This window comes from Rhodamnia argentea, chromosome 2, assembly GCF_020921035.1.
Source record: "Rhodamnia argentea isolate NSW1041297 chromosome 2, ASM2092103v1, whole genome shotgun sequence".
In the NCBI taxonomy this organism is placed as follows: domain Eukaryota; kingdom Viridiplantae; phylum Streptophyta; class Magnoliopsida; order Myrtales; family Myrtaceae; genus Rhodamnia; species Rhodamnia argentea.
Window position 1 is genome coordinate 2,322,825 of NC_063151.1, and position 20,927 is coordinate 2,343,751.

At 39.8% G+C, this 20,927-nt stretch overlaps 3 protein-coding genes across 6 annotated transcripts; all 3 read left to right on the forward strand.

Moving 5' to 3' along the window:
- Window positions 1–1,199: 1,199 nt before the first annotated feature.
- LOC115749851 (TRAF-type zinc finger domain-containing protein 1) lies at window positions 1,200–6,001 on the forward strand. Of its 4 annotated transcripts, none has more exons than XM_030686847.2 (6): window positions 1,200–1,327; window positions 1,514–1,591; window positions 2,805–2,940; window positions 4,049–4,186; window positions 4,276–4,397; window positions 5,535–6,001. In XM_030686847.2, exons 2-6 carry the CDS (start codon window positions 1,548–1,550, stop codon window positions 5,689–5,691), a joined length of 597 nt encoding a protein of 198 aa, XP_030542707.1. In that variant the 5' UTR covers window positions 1,200–1,327; window positions 1,514–1,547; the 3' UTR covers window positions 5,692–6,001. The 4 variants fall into 4 exon arrangements, with proteins under 4 accessions (XP_030542707.1, XP_048130836.1, XP_030542708.1 ...); XM_048274879.1 differs by lacking the exon at window positions 1,200–1,327 and adding an exon at window positions 1,361–1,419; XM_030686848.2 differs by lacking the exon at window positions 1,200–1,327 and adding an exon at window positions 1,364–1,382.
- Window positions 6,002–8,040: 2,039 nt separating this feature from the next.
- Window positions 8,041–14,649, forward strand: LOC115749895 (probable rhamnogalacturonate lyase B). Its single transcript, XM_030686915.2, has 16 exons — window positions 8,041–8,294; window positions 8,928–8,980; window positions 9,190–9,311; window positions 9,692–9,742; window positions 10,172–10,291; window positions 10,369–10,488; window positions 10,651–10,792; window positions 10,901–11,071; window positions 11,188–11,343; window positions 11,435–11,541; window positions 11,796–11,886; window positions 12,917–13,058; window positions 13,138–13,294; window positions 13,424–13,540; window positions 13,900–14,026; window positions 14,099–14,649. Exons 1-16 carry the CDS (start codon window positions 8,234–8,236, stop codon window positions 14,351–14,353), a joined length of 1,992 nt encoding a protein of 663 aa, XP_030542775.1. The 5' UTR covers window positions 8,041–8,233; the 3' UTR covers window positions 14,354–14,649.
- Window positions 14,650–15,110: 461 nt separating this feature from the next.
- On the forward strand, window positions 15,111–19,922 carry LOC115749896 (rhamnogalacturonate lyase B). The gene is made up of 15 exons (XM_030686916.2): window positions 15,111–15,268; window positions 15,368–15,489; window positions 15,683–15,736; window positions 15,931–16,050; window positions 16,161–16,280; window positions 16,418–16,559; window positions 16,879–17,049; window positions 17,371–17,526; window positions 17,640–17,746; window positions 18,057–18,147; window positions 18,375–18,516; window positions 18,606–18,762; window positions 18,997–19,113; window positions 19,254–19,380; window positions 19,482–19,922. Exons 1-15 carry the CDS (start codon window positions 15,203–15,205, stop codon window positions 19,767–19,769), a joined length of 1,980 nt encoding a protein of 659 aa, XP_030542776.1. The 5' UTR covers window positions 15,111–15,202; the 3' UTR covers window positions 19,770–19,922.
- The last annotated feature ends 1,005 nt before the right edge of the window (window positions 19,923–20,927 follow it).

Below are 20,927 nucleotides of genomic sequence, written 5' to 3' on the forward strand. Positions count from 1 at the left end.
CCCCATTAACCCTCCATCAACCTAGAAATGGAAAAATCCCAAGCACAAGCTATTCAAGTGTCCCAAGCGCAAGCTCTCTGGCCATGAGAGATGGAATATTCTCAAGTACAAAAAGATCGAAAACCGAGCACAAAATCACTAAGGGCGATTTTGATGAAAGGTTAATAGAGGCAGATTTAGGACTCAAGTAAAAGTTAGTGATTGTTTATGAGACAACAAAATTAGAGTAAAATTAAAACTAGACCTAAAATTGAGATTTTTTTTGTAAGACAAAAACACATTTTGTTGAGGGTAGAATTGATCCTAGACCTAAAGTTGAGGGAATTTTTTATGAAATAAAAAATAAAGTTTAGGATAGAATCGAATTTGAACTAAAGTTGGGGGGTGTTTTACGGAACAAAAAAAATTATGGTATAATTGAGACTGCACCTAAAGTTGGAGATTTTTTATCGGACAAAAGGTAAAATTTGAACAAAAGTTAAAGTTATAGGTTTTTTAGGGTATTAGGCTGAAATTAATTAATAGATAAAAACAAATTTCCTACTTTTTTAACGAGCCCAAGTAATTTAGGAACGTTTCCTAAATTTTGACCACGAAAGGTTTTAGCTTCAAATTATGCATCCTTACTTTAATTGCCACTAAAAAATAGTAACTCATTATTGCACGATTTCGGAGTTTTTCAAAACATTTCAAGATTGTTTCTTAAAGAAGTATTATAAAATAAAATAAAAACTACGAGAAAAGAATATCAATATCTGTTGCCTTCTCTACTGATCAATGATCATCATGCCAACTTTATTCGATTTTCCGGACAATTTCAAGTAGCGATATACAAGTCGAATTGAACTAAATTCACAAATAATTCAATTCCATCTCTCTGACCTTTTAATTTAAGTCGGCGTCTGACCAAATAAGTTTTCTGAGCCCGTTTGGGCGAGTTTTATTTTTCTAATGAAGTTGAATTTTCGCCATCTATATGAACAAAATCAGATTTTAACTTCTTGACTAGATAAAATGACTAGATAAAATGACGTCATTTTATCTAGTCAAGGAGTGAAAGGTAAATCTCATTTTTTTTTTTTTTCCTAGTAAGAAGTGAAGGCGATCACTGCTGTCTAAAAGTTTAACAGTAAACAAGTCACAACTCGAAAGTCGACGGACGGACGGGGAGAGCGTGGCGCGTCTATCAGGAAGGCGCGTGGAACCAACAACGAGCTGTTTGGTGAAGAAAAGGGTGATCGTCGAATCGCCGAACTCTCTCTCCCCTCTTCACAGAGATTAAGGTACAGCTTCTCCGGGAACCAAACATATTCTCCGAAGATCGAAGGTCGTCTGCTGTTCCCGTTGTTGCTTGGGGTCGAAATCTTGTGGTATCGTGCTGGGTTGGTCGTTTGATGTGGTGTTTGCCCTCGGATGATTGTTCGATCGCCCTGAATTTTGTTTTTTCAGCTGCATTTCTTGATTTATTGATTCAAGTTTCGTTTTTTAGGAGTTCTTTTCCTCTGTTTATCAGCCGGCGAATTGGTCGGATTCTCTCCTGTGTCGCCATGGCAGTCGTATCTGATGACACCACCAGAATATGCAGTCACTGGTATTATTATTGTCTTCTTAATGTTTGCATCCCTCTTCATTTTTGGATTAAGGCTCGATTATCTTTTAATCTGGAATGTTGAACGGTGTATTTCGATTCATGGGTCTGGGTTGATGGCGTAATTTGGGCCAAATTTATTTTTTTCTCAGCGTTTTGAAATGGCTTATGGTCTTCCATCTGCTCTGTGATGGTATAATTTGAACGCGTGAGCTAAATTTATATGCTTGTTGTGACAATTAGAAACTTAGAGGTTCTTGGTGTTTGATCTCGCTGGAGGTGATGTGTGGGAAGACAGTATTAGCTCTGAATTTCTGCGCTAGCTCTCGTATTGTGATTATGTCTCAATTGAATAGCTGCAAATTGATCCTAGACGATGCAGTGTTTATTTTTCTGTGCTCAGGTGTGTCCATGGTTGACGTGCGTACTTCAACAAGCGCCAGTGGTAGTATAGGCAAGAATGCATGTTGTGTATTTATGTGAATTGTTATTCCATATCTATAAAGCTTTTAATGCCCAATGCTAAGCTGATTCCAAGTATAACGCCTTGTTTCTAAACAGCATGCGTGTGTATAAAAATTTGATGCTGAGTGGAGGGCAAATTCTACAATACGAACACAGATTAAATTCTGCAAATGACTCTATGGTCCTTCCCTCTAGCACTGCCCTGCTTCACCCTGATCCTGCATATCTAACTTCTCAGAACTGTAATAGTTACCTAGATTACAGTTTGTTATTGGAGTCATGTGGTCGTGCACTGTTGGAATATGTGCAGGTTTTATTATCAAATGCCTTGCACATGGGATAGGCCTAGTTGGAAAGCCAACTGAGATATTAAGTACTTTTGAAGTATGGTAGTGGATCAACTACCGATTTATTCGATGATGACATTGTTTTTGTTGTCATTTCTATAATTGAAACTAAATGGCTGATTTTTTTGGGCACCACATAACATCCGGTGTTTTACTGACTCGGGCAGTGTTCTATATGTTTTCTGGTGGAGGCTTGCTGCGGTCTTTTAGGGCTTGAGACCTTACCATGTTTTTTACCATGTACACTGCAAATGTTGTTACATCTACAATGGTTAATGCTCATTTTCCGTCGAATTCACTCATGCAGTGATTCTAATGGCTTGACCCAGCATTGCATACTCTATTTTTCTGGTTTAACACTTGAGGTTAGCTGACATGTGCGCTGCTTTTCAATTTTCATGCAGCGAAAGATCTATTCCTTCCTCGAACATCGATCTACACTATGCCCATTGCTCTCGGAATCTTGAAAAATGTAAAGTTTGTGGGGACATGGTTCCTAAGAGACATGCTGAGGAACATTTCTTGAACACCCATGCTCCGGTATGTGAGTTATATGTTGGAGCACTTCCATTCAGTGTGCCCTTTTTCTTTCATTCTGCTGTAAATGGACATGCTTCTGTGTTTGTGCCCATTCAGAGCAAGGTTGGTGTCCATTGTGCTGGATATTAGTCCATGATTTGACTGTTTCTTTTTTATATTCATGCTATTTGTGTGGGGGATGTTGCTTTTGTTAATTTCTAGGTTTTAGGGATGCAGTGTCAGGATGTAGTTCGAGCAATGCTGATTTCTACCTGTTATTCTGATGTTTGCTGACAAAGCCTGATAGTATTGTGTTATACTAGTAAACTGGCTTGAGGGTTTTGGCCTTTGGAACTTTATGGGAAATATGCTAATAGCTTGACTCGAGCCATGAACACTAACTGATGTACCTTGCTTACAATGGTCGGACTTGGCCATGTTGGTAGCCATGACTTTCTTTTTCCTGACTGATATGTGTCAGAAAGGTATGACATGTTTACAATCAAGTCAAAACTTTTTTGAGTTCATGCTAAGAATTCCTTGATCTGGAAGTCCTGTTGCATTTCTTCTTTGAGGGACAAGTCTATTGTTATGCTACACTGAGGAGAGGAAGGGAAGAAAGAGGGGAGGGGGTGCTCTGGGAATTGTGTAGTTGTCATGTATATGTTGCAATCTTGACCTGAATGCTCAAACCTTTTATATCCTGCCAAACCGACCCCCGTTAGTACGAACGATGTCTATGCTAATCCTGGAAGAGGCTTTAACTTTCTGGGCCAAAAATAATTAATTTCCGGCTTCTTGCTTGATAATTCCTTGTTTGATTGTACTGTTTGTCAATAAAAGTGAACCAGAATTTCGCGATGCCACTTTGTAGATGCCATTTTAACACTTCTCTTTCTGTACCTGCAACTAATTTTCTGATCTAAATTGATCCTATGGTTGGATAACTTCTGCGTCAAGATTTTTTTTGAGGTTACAGTCTACAGTTTGGTGTACCATTGATCCTCAGTAAAACAGAAAATATTCTTTACAAATAGATTGAAAATGCTGACTAACTTTTATGCTTGAGGTTTCTTGCTTAACTCTGATATTTCCTGAATTTTTTCATGGTCTTCATGTGCTGGAGCAGGTTTCTTGTTCGCTGTGCAGTGAGATGATGGAACGTGATATTTTAGCTGTTCATAGAGGAGAAAACTGCCCTCAAAGGATCGTCACTTGTGAATTCTGCGAGTTCCCGTTGCCTGCAATTGATTTGGCTGAGCATCAGGTAGTTTTTCTGTGTTTCTGAAAATATGAGACTGGGAGCTGCTATCAAACAATCCTGTGTGTCATGTCCACGTTACTTCATGATTATAGGAGGTTTGCGGAAGTAGGACAGAACTTTGTCATCTTTGCAACAGATACATTAGATTGCGAGAAAGGTATAATCACGACCGTCGCTGTGAGGGTATTCCAGATCATAGTGCAGGACCTTCCAGGTGAACAGCTGTAACTTGTCTCTGGATATTTAGCAAGCAGAATATTTGCCTCCTCTTCTCTGCAAAAAGCTTGGATTTCAAAATTGTCAGCAATTATACTAATCTCTGTCACTTATTTTGTTTCATTCCTTGTTGCTCTTGGAAAGGTTTGTAGAATCGATCTCTTAGTCTGATTAGCTGGACCTTTTTTCCCTTGTTATCTGTTTTTAGATGTGATACGCTGGCCTTCGATGTTTCTCCTGACCCAGCCCCATTAGTTTCTCCTTGTTCCGTTGCTCTTGAATCATCCAGCAAGGGCATGGAAGTAGTTCATATTGATTTTTATGTCTTCAGATACTTTACTTTGTTGACATTAGTGAAGACTTAAGTAGACCTCCTGTTCACCTTTTGGCTGGGATGGTTGGAATTCCTGGTAGTCTTCTCTGATACACTGATTACATGATTTATCATTGGCAGAATTTCATTGTTTGTCACTTTATTATAGTGGACTTTGCGATCAGGTCATTGAATTATTATATCACTCTAGTTTCATTTATGTCGGGCAATTGATGCACTTTAACTAGTATTGATTAATCTTTCGGCAAGACACAGATGTGGTGGTGACATGGAAATAACATGCCTTCTAGAATATTGGCTGCAAGTCTACCACTCTAGCATTTTGCGGGAAAATTGACATGATTCTGGTTAAGATGCATTTGTTTCCCAGAAATGAAGCTCAAGGCCTCATTTGGTTCACTTTGGCATTGGATTTTTCAAGAAATGGAAATCCTATTATCGAAATTTTTCAAGTTTTCAAGACTCATTTTGTAGATAAAACATCAAAACTTGACAGTTCTCGTAATAGGATTTACAAATCATGCGCCTTGGGTAATCCAATTCCAAAGTGAACCAAAAGGATGCCTTTGTTTTTGAAGCTAGGTCTGTAGTTGATGCAGGATAACAGCAGGTGGAACTACCCTTGTTCATTTGTATTCTTCTACTTTGATGAAGATGATTGAATCCTGCACCCGATATGTGTACAAATGGTCTCTGTGTCATTTTGTGCCTTAGTATCGTGCAACTTTCCAGACCTCAGGATAGGTGCTATCCAAAAGTTCATGTCTGACAAATTTGATGAATTTTCTGTATCTTTCTCAGTAACGTCAGACCACCTCAAGGAGAGCGTCCTCCACAAGGGCGACCCAATGAGTTCTCTCCAAGGCGCATCTTATTCACCATCGCAATCACGGGGATTGCTGTTCTGTTGGGTTCGCTATTCTTCCAGAAAAAAATGGAGAACAATCAGGTGCATTGAGTTTGTCCGTGCAGCAGCAGACGCACATCCCATCGATGTACATCGGCTATGAAGCTCTTCATTTATAGAGGCTGGGAATCGTCTGAAACGATACTATTGTAATGATAATTAGGTACATATGGATATGGGTTGTCGCAATAGATTTGCCTGTGCCCAAACGCTCAATTGACGCGGCTTTCCTTAGCTTTGTCACAAACTTACCCTCATCGTCGTGGCTGTGAACTTTTTGCCTTGTACTCATGCTGTATTCTTAGCAGTGGTTTAACTAGACTTCTATTACAGCTTCATTCAGAAACTCAAGTTGAATTTCCTGGATTACACTATTACATCTCTGCCTTAATTTGGGATTAATGAGTTTAACGTGATATACTTGGCACGTTAAAGGCTGGGAGAATTGTTTATGGTAAAATTTTCTAACATAAAAGGGACAAGGAAAAAGAGAGACTATTGATCTTTTGTTTCCAAATAATTCTTTTATGCTTTGGTCATATGGAATTGAAGGAAATGATACCTTGGACACGACATAACACGTGTTATCACTTTACCTTATTTATTATATTAACCACAGTTTCACGAAAATGGGTACATGATGTTTAGTTTGATTGGACCAAATATGAATTAGTGGTGTGGTATATTGTAATATCTAAATATATATTCTCAAACTGGTGCTACTATTGCTGGAGCACACTTTTGCAAATGGAGGTTCTATATTTATAGAATTTTTAGCCAGACCCTCTCATTACTAACTGGGCTCAACTCGACCTATACTAGTCAACTTCATATTAGACTAATTAAGAATCTTTATATATTTTCTTTATTAGACCAATCCTGTAAAACAGTAATTATAATATTAATTAACGTAGCCCGTATCAGAAAAACTCTTGTTATATATATGGGCACATGAGTACTTGGATGATTGTGTGATGGGAAGAAAATGGGTAATTATATAAGGAAATGGATGAAATGAAAAATTACTCGAGAGAGATATTAAATATGCTCTTGTTACTCTTTGTATTATTTAATTCAAGGGTAATTTAGACAAATGATATAAGACTAAAGTTAATTACTATAATGGGATGGCCGATGAAATACGGGACATTTTTTTTTTTTTTTGTGTTTTTACCACGACGAATTCTTTCTGGGAAGCAAACATTTTAAATGAATGTTTTTCCCTATTCTGAAAGTGTTTTCAAAATGATGGAGTTGGTTGTTGCACTGTGGGGACAATTAAGTAATTTATCCAAATGAGCTTTTCAGTGAAAAATCAATAGATAACTTCTTTCTTGAGGCGATTTTACATTTTATCTCTTCAAACCTAAATTCTATTACAATATTAGCAAAATCAGAATTAAAAACAAATGAGACAAAATGGTGATGTGACTTATATGCGTGGACTACTATTAAGGCATGCGCAAATATTGTTGGGAGCGCTTTTCGTCTGGAAAGATCGTCAGAGCCTCAACATATTCAGTTATATTTACCTATATTTAAACATTTAAGTCAATGATTTATGAACGAATTAGGATATATTAACTGTTGTACATCACATCAATTCTTTGATGTGAAACTTCTTTAAACACAACTTGCACATCCATCTCACGGATTAGATTTTGTTAGAGCGTTAAACAAGTACAAGTTTCAAAACACCGCCTTTTTTGCTTACATATACATGTGTAATTAATAAATTGAGAGCCAAATTCGCTATTAAATATACTTAATCAGTGCCCTAATTAACATGATCTTTGTTAAATATCCAATAGCTTATAAGATGGTTATAAATTAAGTAAATAACTGAAGATAATAATTTTTTTCATCTAGTGAACAATGCTGTGGTATACAAGCTAGGAAACATCGACACTTTTCGGAAGCTTCCGTATTGTGTCCGACACTCCAACACTATCTGACATACGATTGACACATATGATCGGCACTCCGGACACATCTGCGACACACGATTCCAGCATCCTAACACGCCATTTTGATACTCCCGGGGTCTAATTTTAAACATTTTCAATAAATTGTAGGTCAAAATGTAAATTTATCAAAAATATATATATTTAAGTCATATATCCAGCCAGTAAAAAAATCATAAATCCCTAACAAAAGAAGAAAAAAAAACTCACCGTTATATTTTTTATATGTACAAGGTAATTTATCATGTATATATAAAAGTATACATAAAATATACAACATATTTCAATGTATTGAAATTCTCTATTTTTCAAAAAATAACGTATCGACGTGACGGGCCATGTCTTGCCATGTCGCGTATCAATATCAGTTCCGGCAATTGTGAGACGTGAACTAATCAAATTGCATTTGCATCTGAGAGAGAGTGAGAAAGTCCGGATCTTTAAGCCCAATAGAATAAGAATCCAACCGAAACTTATAAATTCTGTTTAGCATCTCATGTTTCAACCACCACCACCACCCAAAAGTGAATTCGCCAACAGCGACTTGCTTGAAATTTATCAGTGATGGGAAGAAACTCGAGACAAAGGCTGACTCTCGCGCAATTCGTTCCTCTGCCCGGTCGAGATTGATGGGTCTGTGTAGTTCCAAGAAGTTGAAGGACCAAGTTTCTGATCCTCAAAAACTCCGAGGTAAATTCCTCTCTTTTTTTTAATGGTCCCCGAACGTTGTCCTTCTCCTCTTTGCAAGTTACCGTGATCTGGGAGTGTGGGGAAAATGATCTAGCTGTTATATTGAACTGGGTCATTTGTTTATTTCGTTCTGTGTTTGAAGATGTTGACGATGAACGAGAACATGAGCAATTTTTGCATGTTTTGCACTTCCAGTTGAGAGATTGCTACGTCTCTAAACCAGTCACGGATTCAGCTTCTAACGTAAGAGCCACCAGTGTCGTGCAAAATACACCATCGTCACGCTTTCTCAATGATTCCATTTATCTATATTGAAAAGATCAGTCTTGTGCTTATATACGCTAAAAATTCGATCTTTATTGCTGACAATTTGACTGAAGTTTGAAATGATATGCGCGTTTTCAGATTTCTCTGAAACTTTGAGTTGGCTAATAATGCCTGTGTAGATTGTGCACTTGGAGGTAAGAGGGGATATAAAAGGACTTGACATTTAGCATAAAGATTTCGTCGACTGACTAGGCTTGCCTGGCATATTGTTCCAATCGGTAGTGCATACTGTTGTTACATTTTCCGGAATTTCAGGACTTAATCGAGAATCTCATACCCATTGACATTTTCGGGGAAATTTTGCAGTACAAGAAGTCATGCCTACTCCGGGAGTTCATCTGCACATCCAACATCATCAAGTATGAATTTTCTAGAGAGTGTCAGTTTTCCTCCTTTTGTTTTTTGTTGCTTTTTGTGTTTGGGAAGGAGGGGTTGGAGAAATTATCTAGGACATTTATATGCATAAAATGCATATCGAATAAGGTATCTTGCTCGATAACAATGACCCGGTATATACTTGTGTTAGATTTCTTTTTGCATTCTAATGTTCACTTCACTCGCTCTGCAGGTGATCATGGATAATGGCATTGTGCAGGTCACGTTATCGAAACCAGATGGAATAGTCACTGGAGTACGGTACAACGGTGTCGACAATTTATTGGAAATCCGTAACCAAGAATCTAACAGAGGGTAAGCGTGATTTGAACCTTCCATTTCCTTCTTGTTGCATTTGTTTTTATTTGGAAAAGGAATGGTTTCTTTAGATAAAATGCAGGATTGCATGACAGAGGATAGATTGCCCATCTGGCCTTGCATTTCGAGACATGGCATGTTTTTTACAGAGCTCTGGGAAAAATGTTTATATGATGCATATATCAGGCTTCTGAATTAGGATGTATTGTCTTGCTGGGTTTCTCTGAGTTTCTTTGACACTGAGATAATCCATGCTTTTCTGTTTTTTCCTCAGTATAAAAATTACTGTTTGATGTGGCAACTGTCACTAGCTTGTCCGTCTTTTCTCTTTCTTATTTTAGCTATTTCTTTTCTTGTACTTCCACCGGCCACTTCAGATACTGGGACCTGGTTTGGAATGCACCGGGAAGCAAGGGAATATTCGACGTGTATGTCCGCTACCCTCTTTCTTTGATCCCTTCATTTCTCCTCCCTTAGAGCTAAGCAGAATGTCATTTTCTTCGCTAAGCAACACAGGTTATGCATATGATACTTTTCATGTGAACAACACCATCTGGACATTTATCCATGTCCTTTTATTTTGTATGGATATTTTTGCATGAACAAATATCTGAAAGTCTACTTATAGATTTGACAGATTCTGTTTTTGGTGTTTTATGATATATTATTGACCCTTGACAGCATAAGTCCATTAATTTGTTTTTCACCAAAGTTGCCTTGGGAATTCCAAAACTCTCATTTGAGAAATTGACATGTGGTTGGAAGCTGTCACGGCAGAAGAAGTGTTTTACCTCTCGCAAAAGGTAATAATTATTAATCTATGCCTCTACTTGAAACATGAATTATTTACCTCGCAGGATTAAAGGTACATGTTTCAATGTAATAGTGGAGAACGAGGAACAGGTTGAACTTTCATTTGTGAGAACCTGGGATTTCTCTCTTGAGGGGAAGTATGTGCCCTTAAACATAGATAAAAGGTCCGTGCTCAAGTGAGACTCTACTTATCTCAACCAATTTTTAAGCAGAGTAACAGCTTGATGCTTTTCGTTCATAGGTTCATTATGCTTCGTGGATCGTCAGGCTTTTACTCTTACGCCATTTATGACCATTTGGCGGAATGGCCTCCCTTTGAAATTGGTGAAACTAGGATCACTTTCAAGCTCAGAAAAGACAAGTAAATGAATCTGTCAGACTTGTTATTAGCTCCTCTGTACAATAATCTTTATGAATCATTCTGGATGAAAATGCTAAAGCAGAAGCAGTGCTCTAAACTTTAGCACTCTTGAACTCCGGAAAAACTTAACTGCAACTGTTTTTTTACCCCCCACTTAAACAGATTTCATCGCATGGCCATAGGAGATGATAGGCAAAGGAAAATGCCACTACCAGATGACCGGTTACCGGGAAGATGCCAAACTCTTGCATATCCTGAAGCTGTCAAACTTGTTAATCCTGTGGATCCAGAGCTTAGAGGAGAGGTACTTATCCAAGCCATGTAGACCCACATCTAGCTTGAGTCACTCGCATGCTATGCCGAAGTTTCACATGCGGACAGTGGATTCAAGTTATAAACTTTTCTGTGGAAGGTGGATGACAAGTACCAGTACTCAGGCAACAACAAGGATATCCAAGTTCATGGTTGGATTAGCGGTGATCCAGCTGTTGGGTTCTGGCAAATTACTCCCAGTGATGAGTTCCGATCTGGTGGACCGCTCAAACAAAGCCTAACTTCCCATGTTGGCCCAACGACTCTTGCTGTAAGTGATATCTCAGAGAAAGGATGCAGTTTTAAAGGTTCTCATAATGTGATTAAACATACGCCTTGGCAACTCTCTGTCTCTCTCTCTCTCTCTTAATCGAATGGTGTCACCAGATTTTTCTCAGTGCACATTACGCGGGAAAGGATCTGGTGCCGAAGTTTGGACCTGGTGAACCGTGGAAAAAAGTTTTCGGTCCTGTTTTCATCTATCTTAATTCTGCATCTGTGGGGGACGATCCATGCTGGCTGTGGGAAGATGCTAAGATTCAGGTTTGTACAGAAATAAGCGGTGTACCTTAAACTCTCCAACTAAGCTGGATGGTTAATTCTCTTCTGATAAATGCATACTCAATGTTATCAGATGATGAATGAAGTTGAAAGGTGGCCCTACAATTTCCCTGCTTCTGAAGATTTCCCCAAATCACACCAAAGGGGTAATGTCAGGGGCAGGCTGTTAGTCCAGGACAGGTACAGATCTAAGGTGCATATTGATGTTTCGTCATAATATCTAATTAATCTACATGACAAGAATTTGGAAGTTCCTATTTTGATGAACTTGGTGATCTGGTGGTGCTATGGTGGATTCTCTAATTTGACTTATTGCAACACAATGATGGATCTGGACTAATTTGAAATAGTGAATCATGGATTATCTGTATAGCTTGAGTGCACAAACTCTAGTATGAGCAAGATAGTGAGCTATTTGTAACATTGACACTTAGGTATGTTAGCAATGACTGCATTGTGGCAAAAAGAGCTTATGTTGGGTTGGCTCCACTAGGAGATGCTGGATCTTGGCAAAGAGAATGTAAGGTAACCTCAATGAACTCTTTTGGTAAATGGCAGACATGTCAATGTTTATCTTTTTGCTTCTAGTTCTTTACTCTTGATGTTAGATCACCTTCTGTGCTCACAATGAACCTGCATCCAGTATTGCCTTTTAAAATGTCCTGTATGATAGCCTGCTCATGTCCAAATGAAAGGCTCAGAATGAGTTGAAGTTCTTGTCAGTTTGCGTGATCAAAATCATCTTTAGGATTTCATTGTTCTTTGGATGTTATCAATGAGTTTTTATAGAATCATTTAGCCTTTGTTTAATCTAGTGGAATCAAATGATGAGACTAGTTAGCTTTATCCTGAAAAGTACATATATGGAAAAACAAGCAACATGTACATGAGGGACGCATGTTACACTCAGTGGAAATTGTCTTGGATTTTTTCCTTTTAGTCATATCATAGAAGGGGAAAATATCAAATCATACATTAATAAAATTCTAACTTCCCCACAATTACATGATAATTTACATGATGCTATTTATCCGAATTCGATCCAAAATTTCCTATTTGTCAAAAGAAAAAAGGGTGGGTTAGTTGATATCATTCCTGCTACATTTGGTGATACTTCTAGGTCTTTTCCCTAGAATGAAAGAACAAAAAAATGGATTCATTAAGGTTTAATTAATGAATCACTTCTCCTTCTCAATGGTGCAAGGCTATTCCTTATCTTAACGTACATCATCTCTGATCAGGGATTAGCGGGTTATCACTCCTCGATTGAGTATAGGAACTTCATTCCGGGAATGAGTGTTCAAGAAGCTATGAACTCGGAAAGGCTATGGAGGAAAGTGGAAGTGGAGTGTTTCAATGGCTATAGCAACAAATGTGCTATTTCCAATCATTGCTTGCCTCATATTTTTTACCCTGAAATTTCGTTAAGGATGAAAATTTCCCAAAATGACCTCAGCATATTTCCAACGGTTCTTGGATAACTCCTAAAAGTTGTTTGACATAAGGTCATGCATTGAGCACCTTTATGGAATTGTAACCTTACTATGCCTGTTAGGGCTATCAATTTTGGACGCAAGCTGATAACGACGGGTATTTCTCCATCAATAACGTAAGAACTGGTGACTATAACCTGTATGCATGGGTCCCCGGTTTCATTGGAGATTACCGGCACGACGATATCATCACTATTTCATCAGGTTTTGAACCCGCCTTCTGTTATTTATTTGCAAGGGTTGTTCTGTATGAGAATTATATGATAGAAAGCTATTAACTCAGGTTTGGACCATGACATGGGTGATCTGTTATATGAGCCTCCTAGAGATGGGGCCACTTTGTGGGAAATAGGTATTCCCGATCGCTCGGCTGCAGAATTTTATGTCCCTGATCCTGATGCATCGTACATCAACAGACTTTATGTGCACCATCCTGATAGGTCAGCTCTCGAATTTCCTATGATTTTGACTCTCGCGAAAGATGGGTTTCACCATCCAATGGTGTATAAAACTGTGGGACTTCTTTTCTGCAATAGCCCATGGCCTAAGTAATTTCACGATGTTGCCAGGTTTAGGCAGTATGGGTTATGGAGCAGATATGGAGAACTTTATCCCGAGAAGGATTTGGTCTATACAATTGGTGTTAGTGACCATACTAAAGATTGGTTTTTCGCTCAAGTCCCCAGGTGCAATTCTACCGACCTTCAATCCTTTTTAGCAGTCTTCGCATCTCTTATACATAGTGTGGTCAAGCTAATTGGCCAAAGAGGCTCAAAAAGGAAGAAGCATGCTTGATTGGTGCCATGCGTCCTGGTTTTTGAGATTGTTGCAAAAGGATGGAAAGATTGACGAGACTGACTCATTAGTCGTCACAAGAAGCTAAAAACCGCTGTTCTAGGTTCTTGCTTTGTCATATGCTTGCATATTTCATTGTTTCTGTCATTTTCCGACAAGTGTCTGTTCATCTTAAAACCGGACTCATGGTGGTCCAATTAAGGACGTCCGTCCTGATCATTTTGTTGATATTGACATGCCTTTTCATCAGGAGGAAACAGGATGGTACTCATGAAGGAACCACATGGCAGATCAAGTTCAATCTAAGCTACGTTGATCAGAGCAAATCATACAAGCTCCGAATTGCACTTGCATCAGCTACGCTAGCAGAATTGCAGGTATAGACGGGTATATATGCTTTCACTATTGCTAGACAATTCGCTGAGAAACAAACGTGAATCTTTTTGAAGGTACGAGTTAATGATCCGAAGGCGAGACGCCCTCTTTTTACGAGTGGACTTATAGGAAGGGACAACTCGATCGCTAGACACGGGATTCAAGGGCTCTACTGGCTCTTCAATGTGAATGTCCCTGGTACTCTGCTAAACGAGGGGGCAAATACCATATTCCTGACTCAACCTAGATGCGACAGCCCTTTTCAAGGGCTCATGTATGACTACTTGCGTCTTGAAGGCCCCCAATCTCACCCTTCTGGGTTGAAGTAGAGTTGGACTCGGCTCTGTTTACCATAGTTTCTTTGGCGAATGATGATATTCAGGAAAACAGAGGTTGTCTATTTGACCCGGTATAGGTTGTGTCAGTATATACAGGACATTCTGCGTCCTCCTCGTGCCGACTGGTGCACTTTGTACTTTCTCGAGCAATATTCATGTGCTCAGTCGATTTGGCAAAGAAACTGCTAGTATGTGTCTTCTGAACTTGAGGGCCATCGTGGGGCCTTTCAGATGGGATTGTCTATATGCATGACACTGAATTTTACCGGCATTCGTTATGTTGTTCATATTCCGTGGTTGCCAACTCCTGTGATCCAGATATTGCAACCAAGTCCGCCTCGGTTAGGTTCTTGCATCTTTTTTCTTGCACCTAGATGGGTGGAGACATTTCATGTGCTGATCACTCCCCCTTCTTGATGTCCTTAACGTAGGTTTCGTCAATCACAAACCTATCCCAACTCAATAAGATCGGCGAAAGTGACAAACAAAGCCCGCGTGATCGACCGACATGGTGTACATTAACTTACTTATCGTTGGCCGTCCATGCTTCTTTATTTATTTTTAAGGTCGATGCATCTTCAAGTAAATTGCTTTTCTCTATCCTTACCATTCTTGGCGACTCTTGCACGCTTGTGTGCCTCCCACACCAAAGCTGATGGTGGCGACCAAGTAAAGAGAGAATGGATGAGACCACTAAGTGACAAATCAAAAAGTGCACATGAATGCTTAATCTCCAGTCCAAGGAAAGTATACAGTCCCCCCGACATCCCCACCATCGTGGCGGTCCAATTAGCTTACACTAGAACTAAATATATATACCGCAATTGCACTGGCAATTGAATGTGTTTCGAAGACGAATTCAAAATGTCACATTTGGGAGTGCAATTGCATATTCAAGATCGCCATGTAGTATCCTGTCGTCGTCTTTTGTTTCATCTTCCTCCATTTTCTCTGGGTTCAGAGTCAGAAACTGTGATTTCTGTTTGCTAAGACTTGAATGTGCAGGTGGTGATGGACAACGGCATTGTCCGGGTGACTCTATCAAAGCCAGAAGGCATTGTGACCGGCATTCGATATGACGGCATTGACAATCTACTTGAAGTTCTTAACGATGAGTCCAACAGAGGGTAAAGTTGTATATAAGTAGATGTATATTAACAGATTTCCAAGATTATAAAGCTAAGCACATTTACCTAGTTCCTCCAGCAATCTTTTCTGCACAAATATTCTTCAATAGAACGATCATTTTTGTATGTCAATTGCCTTCTCTGTAATAGATTAATTGACTTACCCTTTCTAAGTTCTCCTTGATTTTTGTAGTTATTGGGATCTTGTATGGAATGCACCAGGAAGTTCCACAGGGATATTTGACGTGTAAGTAATCGCGCCATTCCCGATCTACTCTCAGTTTCCGATACATGAAGCTTCAGCAATTTGAAATCTGTCTTCTTCGTCGACCACATTAGTCACTTCTCACTCGTCCATCCACCGCCTATATTCTTCGATTGCAAACTATCATATATGAAAATGTTCATCTATGTATTCAAGAACTGAGATTTCAAATGCAGGATTAAAGGAACAAGTTTTAGGGTGGTAGTACAAAGTGACGAGCAGGTGGAGCTCTCGTTCACAAGAACTTATGATCCTTCCCTTGAAGGCAAGCTCGTTCCCCTCAACATTGATAAAAGGTCACACATATGAATCGCAATCCTAGGTTATCGTTTATATGTGTTCACGTTGATCGATATTCGCATATTATAAACGTAAGCTGAAAGAGTTTGATGGCGACCCATTTCAGATTTATAATGTTGCGTGGTAGCTCGGGCTTCTACTCTTACGCCGTCTATGAGCACCTGAAGGACTGGCCAGGGTTCAGCCTCGGCGAAACAAGGATCACTTTCAAGCTTAGGAAAGACAAGTAATTAAGCAAACAAGACACATATGCATTATAATTTTCCCGACCTGTAACAGTTTCTTCCACAAATCAAAGAAATTTGTTTGTGATTTTTCTTGATGTTGGTCATGTTGCTTTTGTGCATGGGAGGGGAATCATAGGTTCCATTATATGGCAATGGCTGACAATAGGCAAAGGTACTTGCCCCTTCCGGACGACCGTACGGCACCACGAGGCCAACCTCTTGCCTACCTCGAAGCCGTCTTGCTCGTCGATCCGATCGAACCTGAGCTCAAAGGGGAGGCATGTTGATCAACTCTTATATCGATAATCTATTACGTTATTGTTGAGTTCTTACTCTATTACCAGACTATAATTAGTTCAAGTGAGACCAATGTTGTCGAGTGAAACGTCGTCTATGGCAATATTGCATTGGTTTGTTCTACTATATATTCGAATACATCAAGTGAATCATATTTCATTGCAGAAAGACAAATTCAACTACAATGGCTGAATTATAGTTGAATTTTATCTACCACATCATTCATATATGGATTGATATGCTTCCTTTTCTCTTTGGCCAAGCAAAATGAATCATCCTTCCGTGCAATTGGCGGAACAGGTGGACGACAAATACCAATATTCATGTGACAACAAGGACAGCAAGGTGCACGGTTGGATCTGCAGCGATCCGCCGGTGGGATTCTGGCTGATCACTCCCAGCAACGAGTTCCGATCCGGCGGGCCCCTCAAGCAGAACCTCACCTCCCACGTCGGCCCCACCACCTTAGCGGTACGCCACGTTGGCCCACAACCTAACCCACCCTATCATGCACACCCTTTTCATAAATGGTTCGACGGACCAAATCGACGCTGGTGCACAACAATGTGAGAGAATAAGTTGTATTTCGCGGCTTACCTAGTGCCACTCGATCTTCTCTCTTGATGATCATCCTTGCTTTTTTTAATAAGAAGAATGGCGAGTTAGCTTGATGGTGCTTATTCAGTAACTCTTAACTCATTCATGTGGCATCCATTGCCAGCAATTTTTGGAACTTTTTCCATCTGATATTCTAAGAACCATATCTTAGGTATCGATTTATGTGAACTACAGGTGTTCCTGAGTGCCCATTACACGGGAGACGATCTGGTGCCAAAGTTCCAGGCCGGAGAGGAGTGGAAGAAAGTGTTTGGCCCTGTGTTTCTCCACGTCAACTCCCTCTCCGATCCCATCGATCCCCTTTTTCTCTGGGAGGAAGCTAAGTTGCAGGTCTCTTTCCTCCTTCTTTTCCTCTATTTGTTCTTGAGCTCTTGGATATCTAGCTGCGTACTGATGTCTGCAACATGCGCGTGGGAATCTTGTTCTTGTTCTTTCTTTATCAGATGATGGTGGAAGTAGAGAGCTGGCCTTACAGTTTTGTGGCTTCAGAAGATTTTCCCACCTCAGACCAGCGAGGCAATGTCCGAGGCAGATTACTAGTCTTTGACCGGTATGTATGCTGAACCACATCATGCAATGTTTCTCCTCTTAAATGTCCTCTTGATCAAAGAAAAACTGCAAGCTATTTCCGTCAAACTTCTGCAAAATCGCCTGATAGAATCGTTGCTTGTGCCGAAATAATTGTCGGATTCATATTGTGAAAGAGAGCTTAGAACTTTGTGACCTCCATTTCATTTGAGGGTTAGACTACCGAAAGAAAAGGCAGGAGGAGAATCAGGTTGAAGCATCATTCGGAATTGCTCCGACATTTTTGTGACATTTACTGTCTGTTCATGTGGGGAACATGGATGCCTCCATAGGTACGTGAGCAACGATTATATATCCGCCAAAAGTGCCTACGTTGGGTTAGCTCCACCGGGCGATGTCGGTTCGTGGCAACGCGAATGCAAGGTCCGTCTGACTTAAGCTTCGTTTCTTTCACTATTTATTCAGATTTCTCTTCGGAACTAAAGACATCACCTATGATTAATAACCATGACATTCACATTAAGCCCAACCCGCAAAAAGACAGATCCTTTCCCTAGCTCGCGTGCTTTGATTTCAGCTCTGGCAGTTTTGTTTCAGTTGACTTCAAAAGCACAGTTTTAACAGGAGTTGATTTGTGTTCTTGAATTTAGGACTACCAATTCTGGACTAGAGCAGATGAGGACGGGTATTTCTCCATCGACGACGCACGGGCCGGCGACTACAATCTCTACGCGTGGGTCCCTGGATGCATTGGCGATTACAAGTATGGCTTTCCGATCTCGGTGACGCCAGGTGCGCCTCCTTCACTTTCCAATTCCTCTCCGACTTCGATAACCAAATTTCAGTTCGTCGGATGTGACTCGCCGTCCATGTATGTGCAGGCAGCAACACTGACGTGGGCGATCTAGTGTACAAGCCCCCAAGAGACGGGCCGACGGTGTGGGAAATTGGGATCCCCGACCGCTCCGCTGTGGAATTCTACGTGCCCGATCCCGACCCCAAGTACATCAACAAGCTCTACGTCAACCATCCTGACAGGTCAGATATACATCCACTAGCAAATATGAACTAAGATATTACTTCTGTTGGACATTACACTTGAATGCTAATTTGCCCAGAGAGAGTGGAACTAGGCACAAATCATTTGCTTCGCATGGCGCGGTCTTTTCTCCAGTTTCTGCATGATTTGTGCATGGCTTTCTCGATAAATCAGGCAAGTGCCTGATGGAGGTTTCGATCAAATTATGAAGCGATTTGTAATTTCGCTTACAGGTTTAGGCAATATGGGCTATGGGAAAGATATGCCGAGCTGTATCCCGACGGAGATTTGGTTTACACCGTCGGCGCTAGCGACTACTCCAAGGATTGGTTCTTTGCTCAGGTTACTAGGTAACGTCACACATGTTATGGTGAATGTAATTACAAGTCAGTAGACACCTTCTTGAGCTAATTAAGAACATCATGCAGAATTTCAGCAGATTCTCAACTAATTTTTCAAGATTTTCGTTTTTTTTTTTTCTCTTTTCCAGGAAGAAGGATGATAAAACATATCAGGGCACAACATGGCAGATCAAGTTCGCCCTCGCGAACGTGGACAAGAGCGGCGTTTACAAGCTCCGGATAGCGGTCGCGTCCGCCACGCTTTCCGAGTTACAGGTACATTTGCGCAAAAATCGCCATCAAAGAGGGTGAACCTTTCAATTTCGAATGTTGATTCGGGAAGAAAATGACGAACGCGATCCAATTGTCTTCGATAGGTACGGGTAAACAACCCGAAGTCGACCCCGGTGTTCTCGAGCGGATTGATCGGGAGGGACAACTCGATCGCGAGGCACGGAATCCACGGGCTCTACTGGCTGTACAGTGTGGACATCAAGGGTAGTTGGCTTAGCGAAGGGGACAACATCGTCTTCCTCACGCAACCAAGGAGCAGCGGTCCGTTCCAGGGAATTATGTACGACTATATTCGTCTCGAAGCTCCTTCGTCGTCATCGTCAACTTCAACTTCAACAGCGGCATCATCTTCGGGACATTTGCGCAGTTGACGTTTGAAGGGGAAATAAGTAAAAACTCAGGGTTATTCTAGCAACTCGATTTTCGCGCTGGTCTGTACCGATAGATTTCAGATTCACGCTAGCGATGAAAAAAAGTTACAAATTGGGTCCTTGAAGCAATGTACTTTTCTCAATCTAGTCCTTGAACTTGGAATTTCCTCGAAATCGAGTCCTGAACTTTCCATTACTTTTCTCTTCAGTGGGGTCCATACATCTCCAAATTTCAACAAAGTGAAGCTGACGTGGAGATTAGTGTTCTGCATGAGATTGATGTGAAAATTAAGTTAGTTGAAATTTGGAAATTATACCTTTTGTACACGTAATCAAAGAAGGAAAAAACCACGAAGTGGTGGATGAGCTGTTAGGCTTTCGGTCAATGCACATAAATAAAAGGATTAATACCATAAAAAAAACCTTAAATCATATTCATTGTGACATAAATACTCTAAATTTCTTTTATTATAAAACACTCCGAATTTGTACCAGTTTGACAAATATCTGGATGGAATTATACATGGTATATGTGTTGCACATATGCAATTTTGGATTTTTTTTTTTGTGACACGAAAAAAGTTAGGGGTATTTGTGTCATAACGGGCAAGTTTAGGATTTTTAGTGACCAGAAAAAAAGGATTGAAATATATGTGTCACAGTGAGAATAGTTTGAAATTTTTGGTGATTTTTTTTTTTTGTTGGTATTTGCCCTAAATAACAGGACCAATTTTTTTCGTGAAAAATATATAATTTATTAATTTTTTTTTCTAAAAGTGATCATTAGCAGCGCTTGAAACAATCACTCAATGAAAAATGTTTCCTCATTGACGACATTTTATGTTTTGTTTAAATATTTTCGTGGAAGATAATTTCTTTTTTCATTTGTTCATTGTTATAAGCGATTCAAGTTATTATTTTTGTAAAAAAAATATTTTTTAAATTATTCATTTTTTCGTAAAATAACCGCTTGATTATGGTGGTTAGGCACATCAATGGTGCTGGCAGTATAGCTAGCGCGTCATAGATGTGTACAAAATTTCCAATCGGGTTCGCTAAGGATTTCCATTTGGTCTTCGTTCGTTTGGAGTCTTCGAGGTTCGCTAGAGCTTTGAGACAACAATGTTCTTTTTTTTGGGACAATCAACAACAATGTTC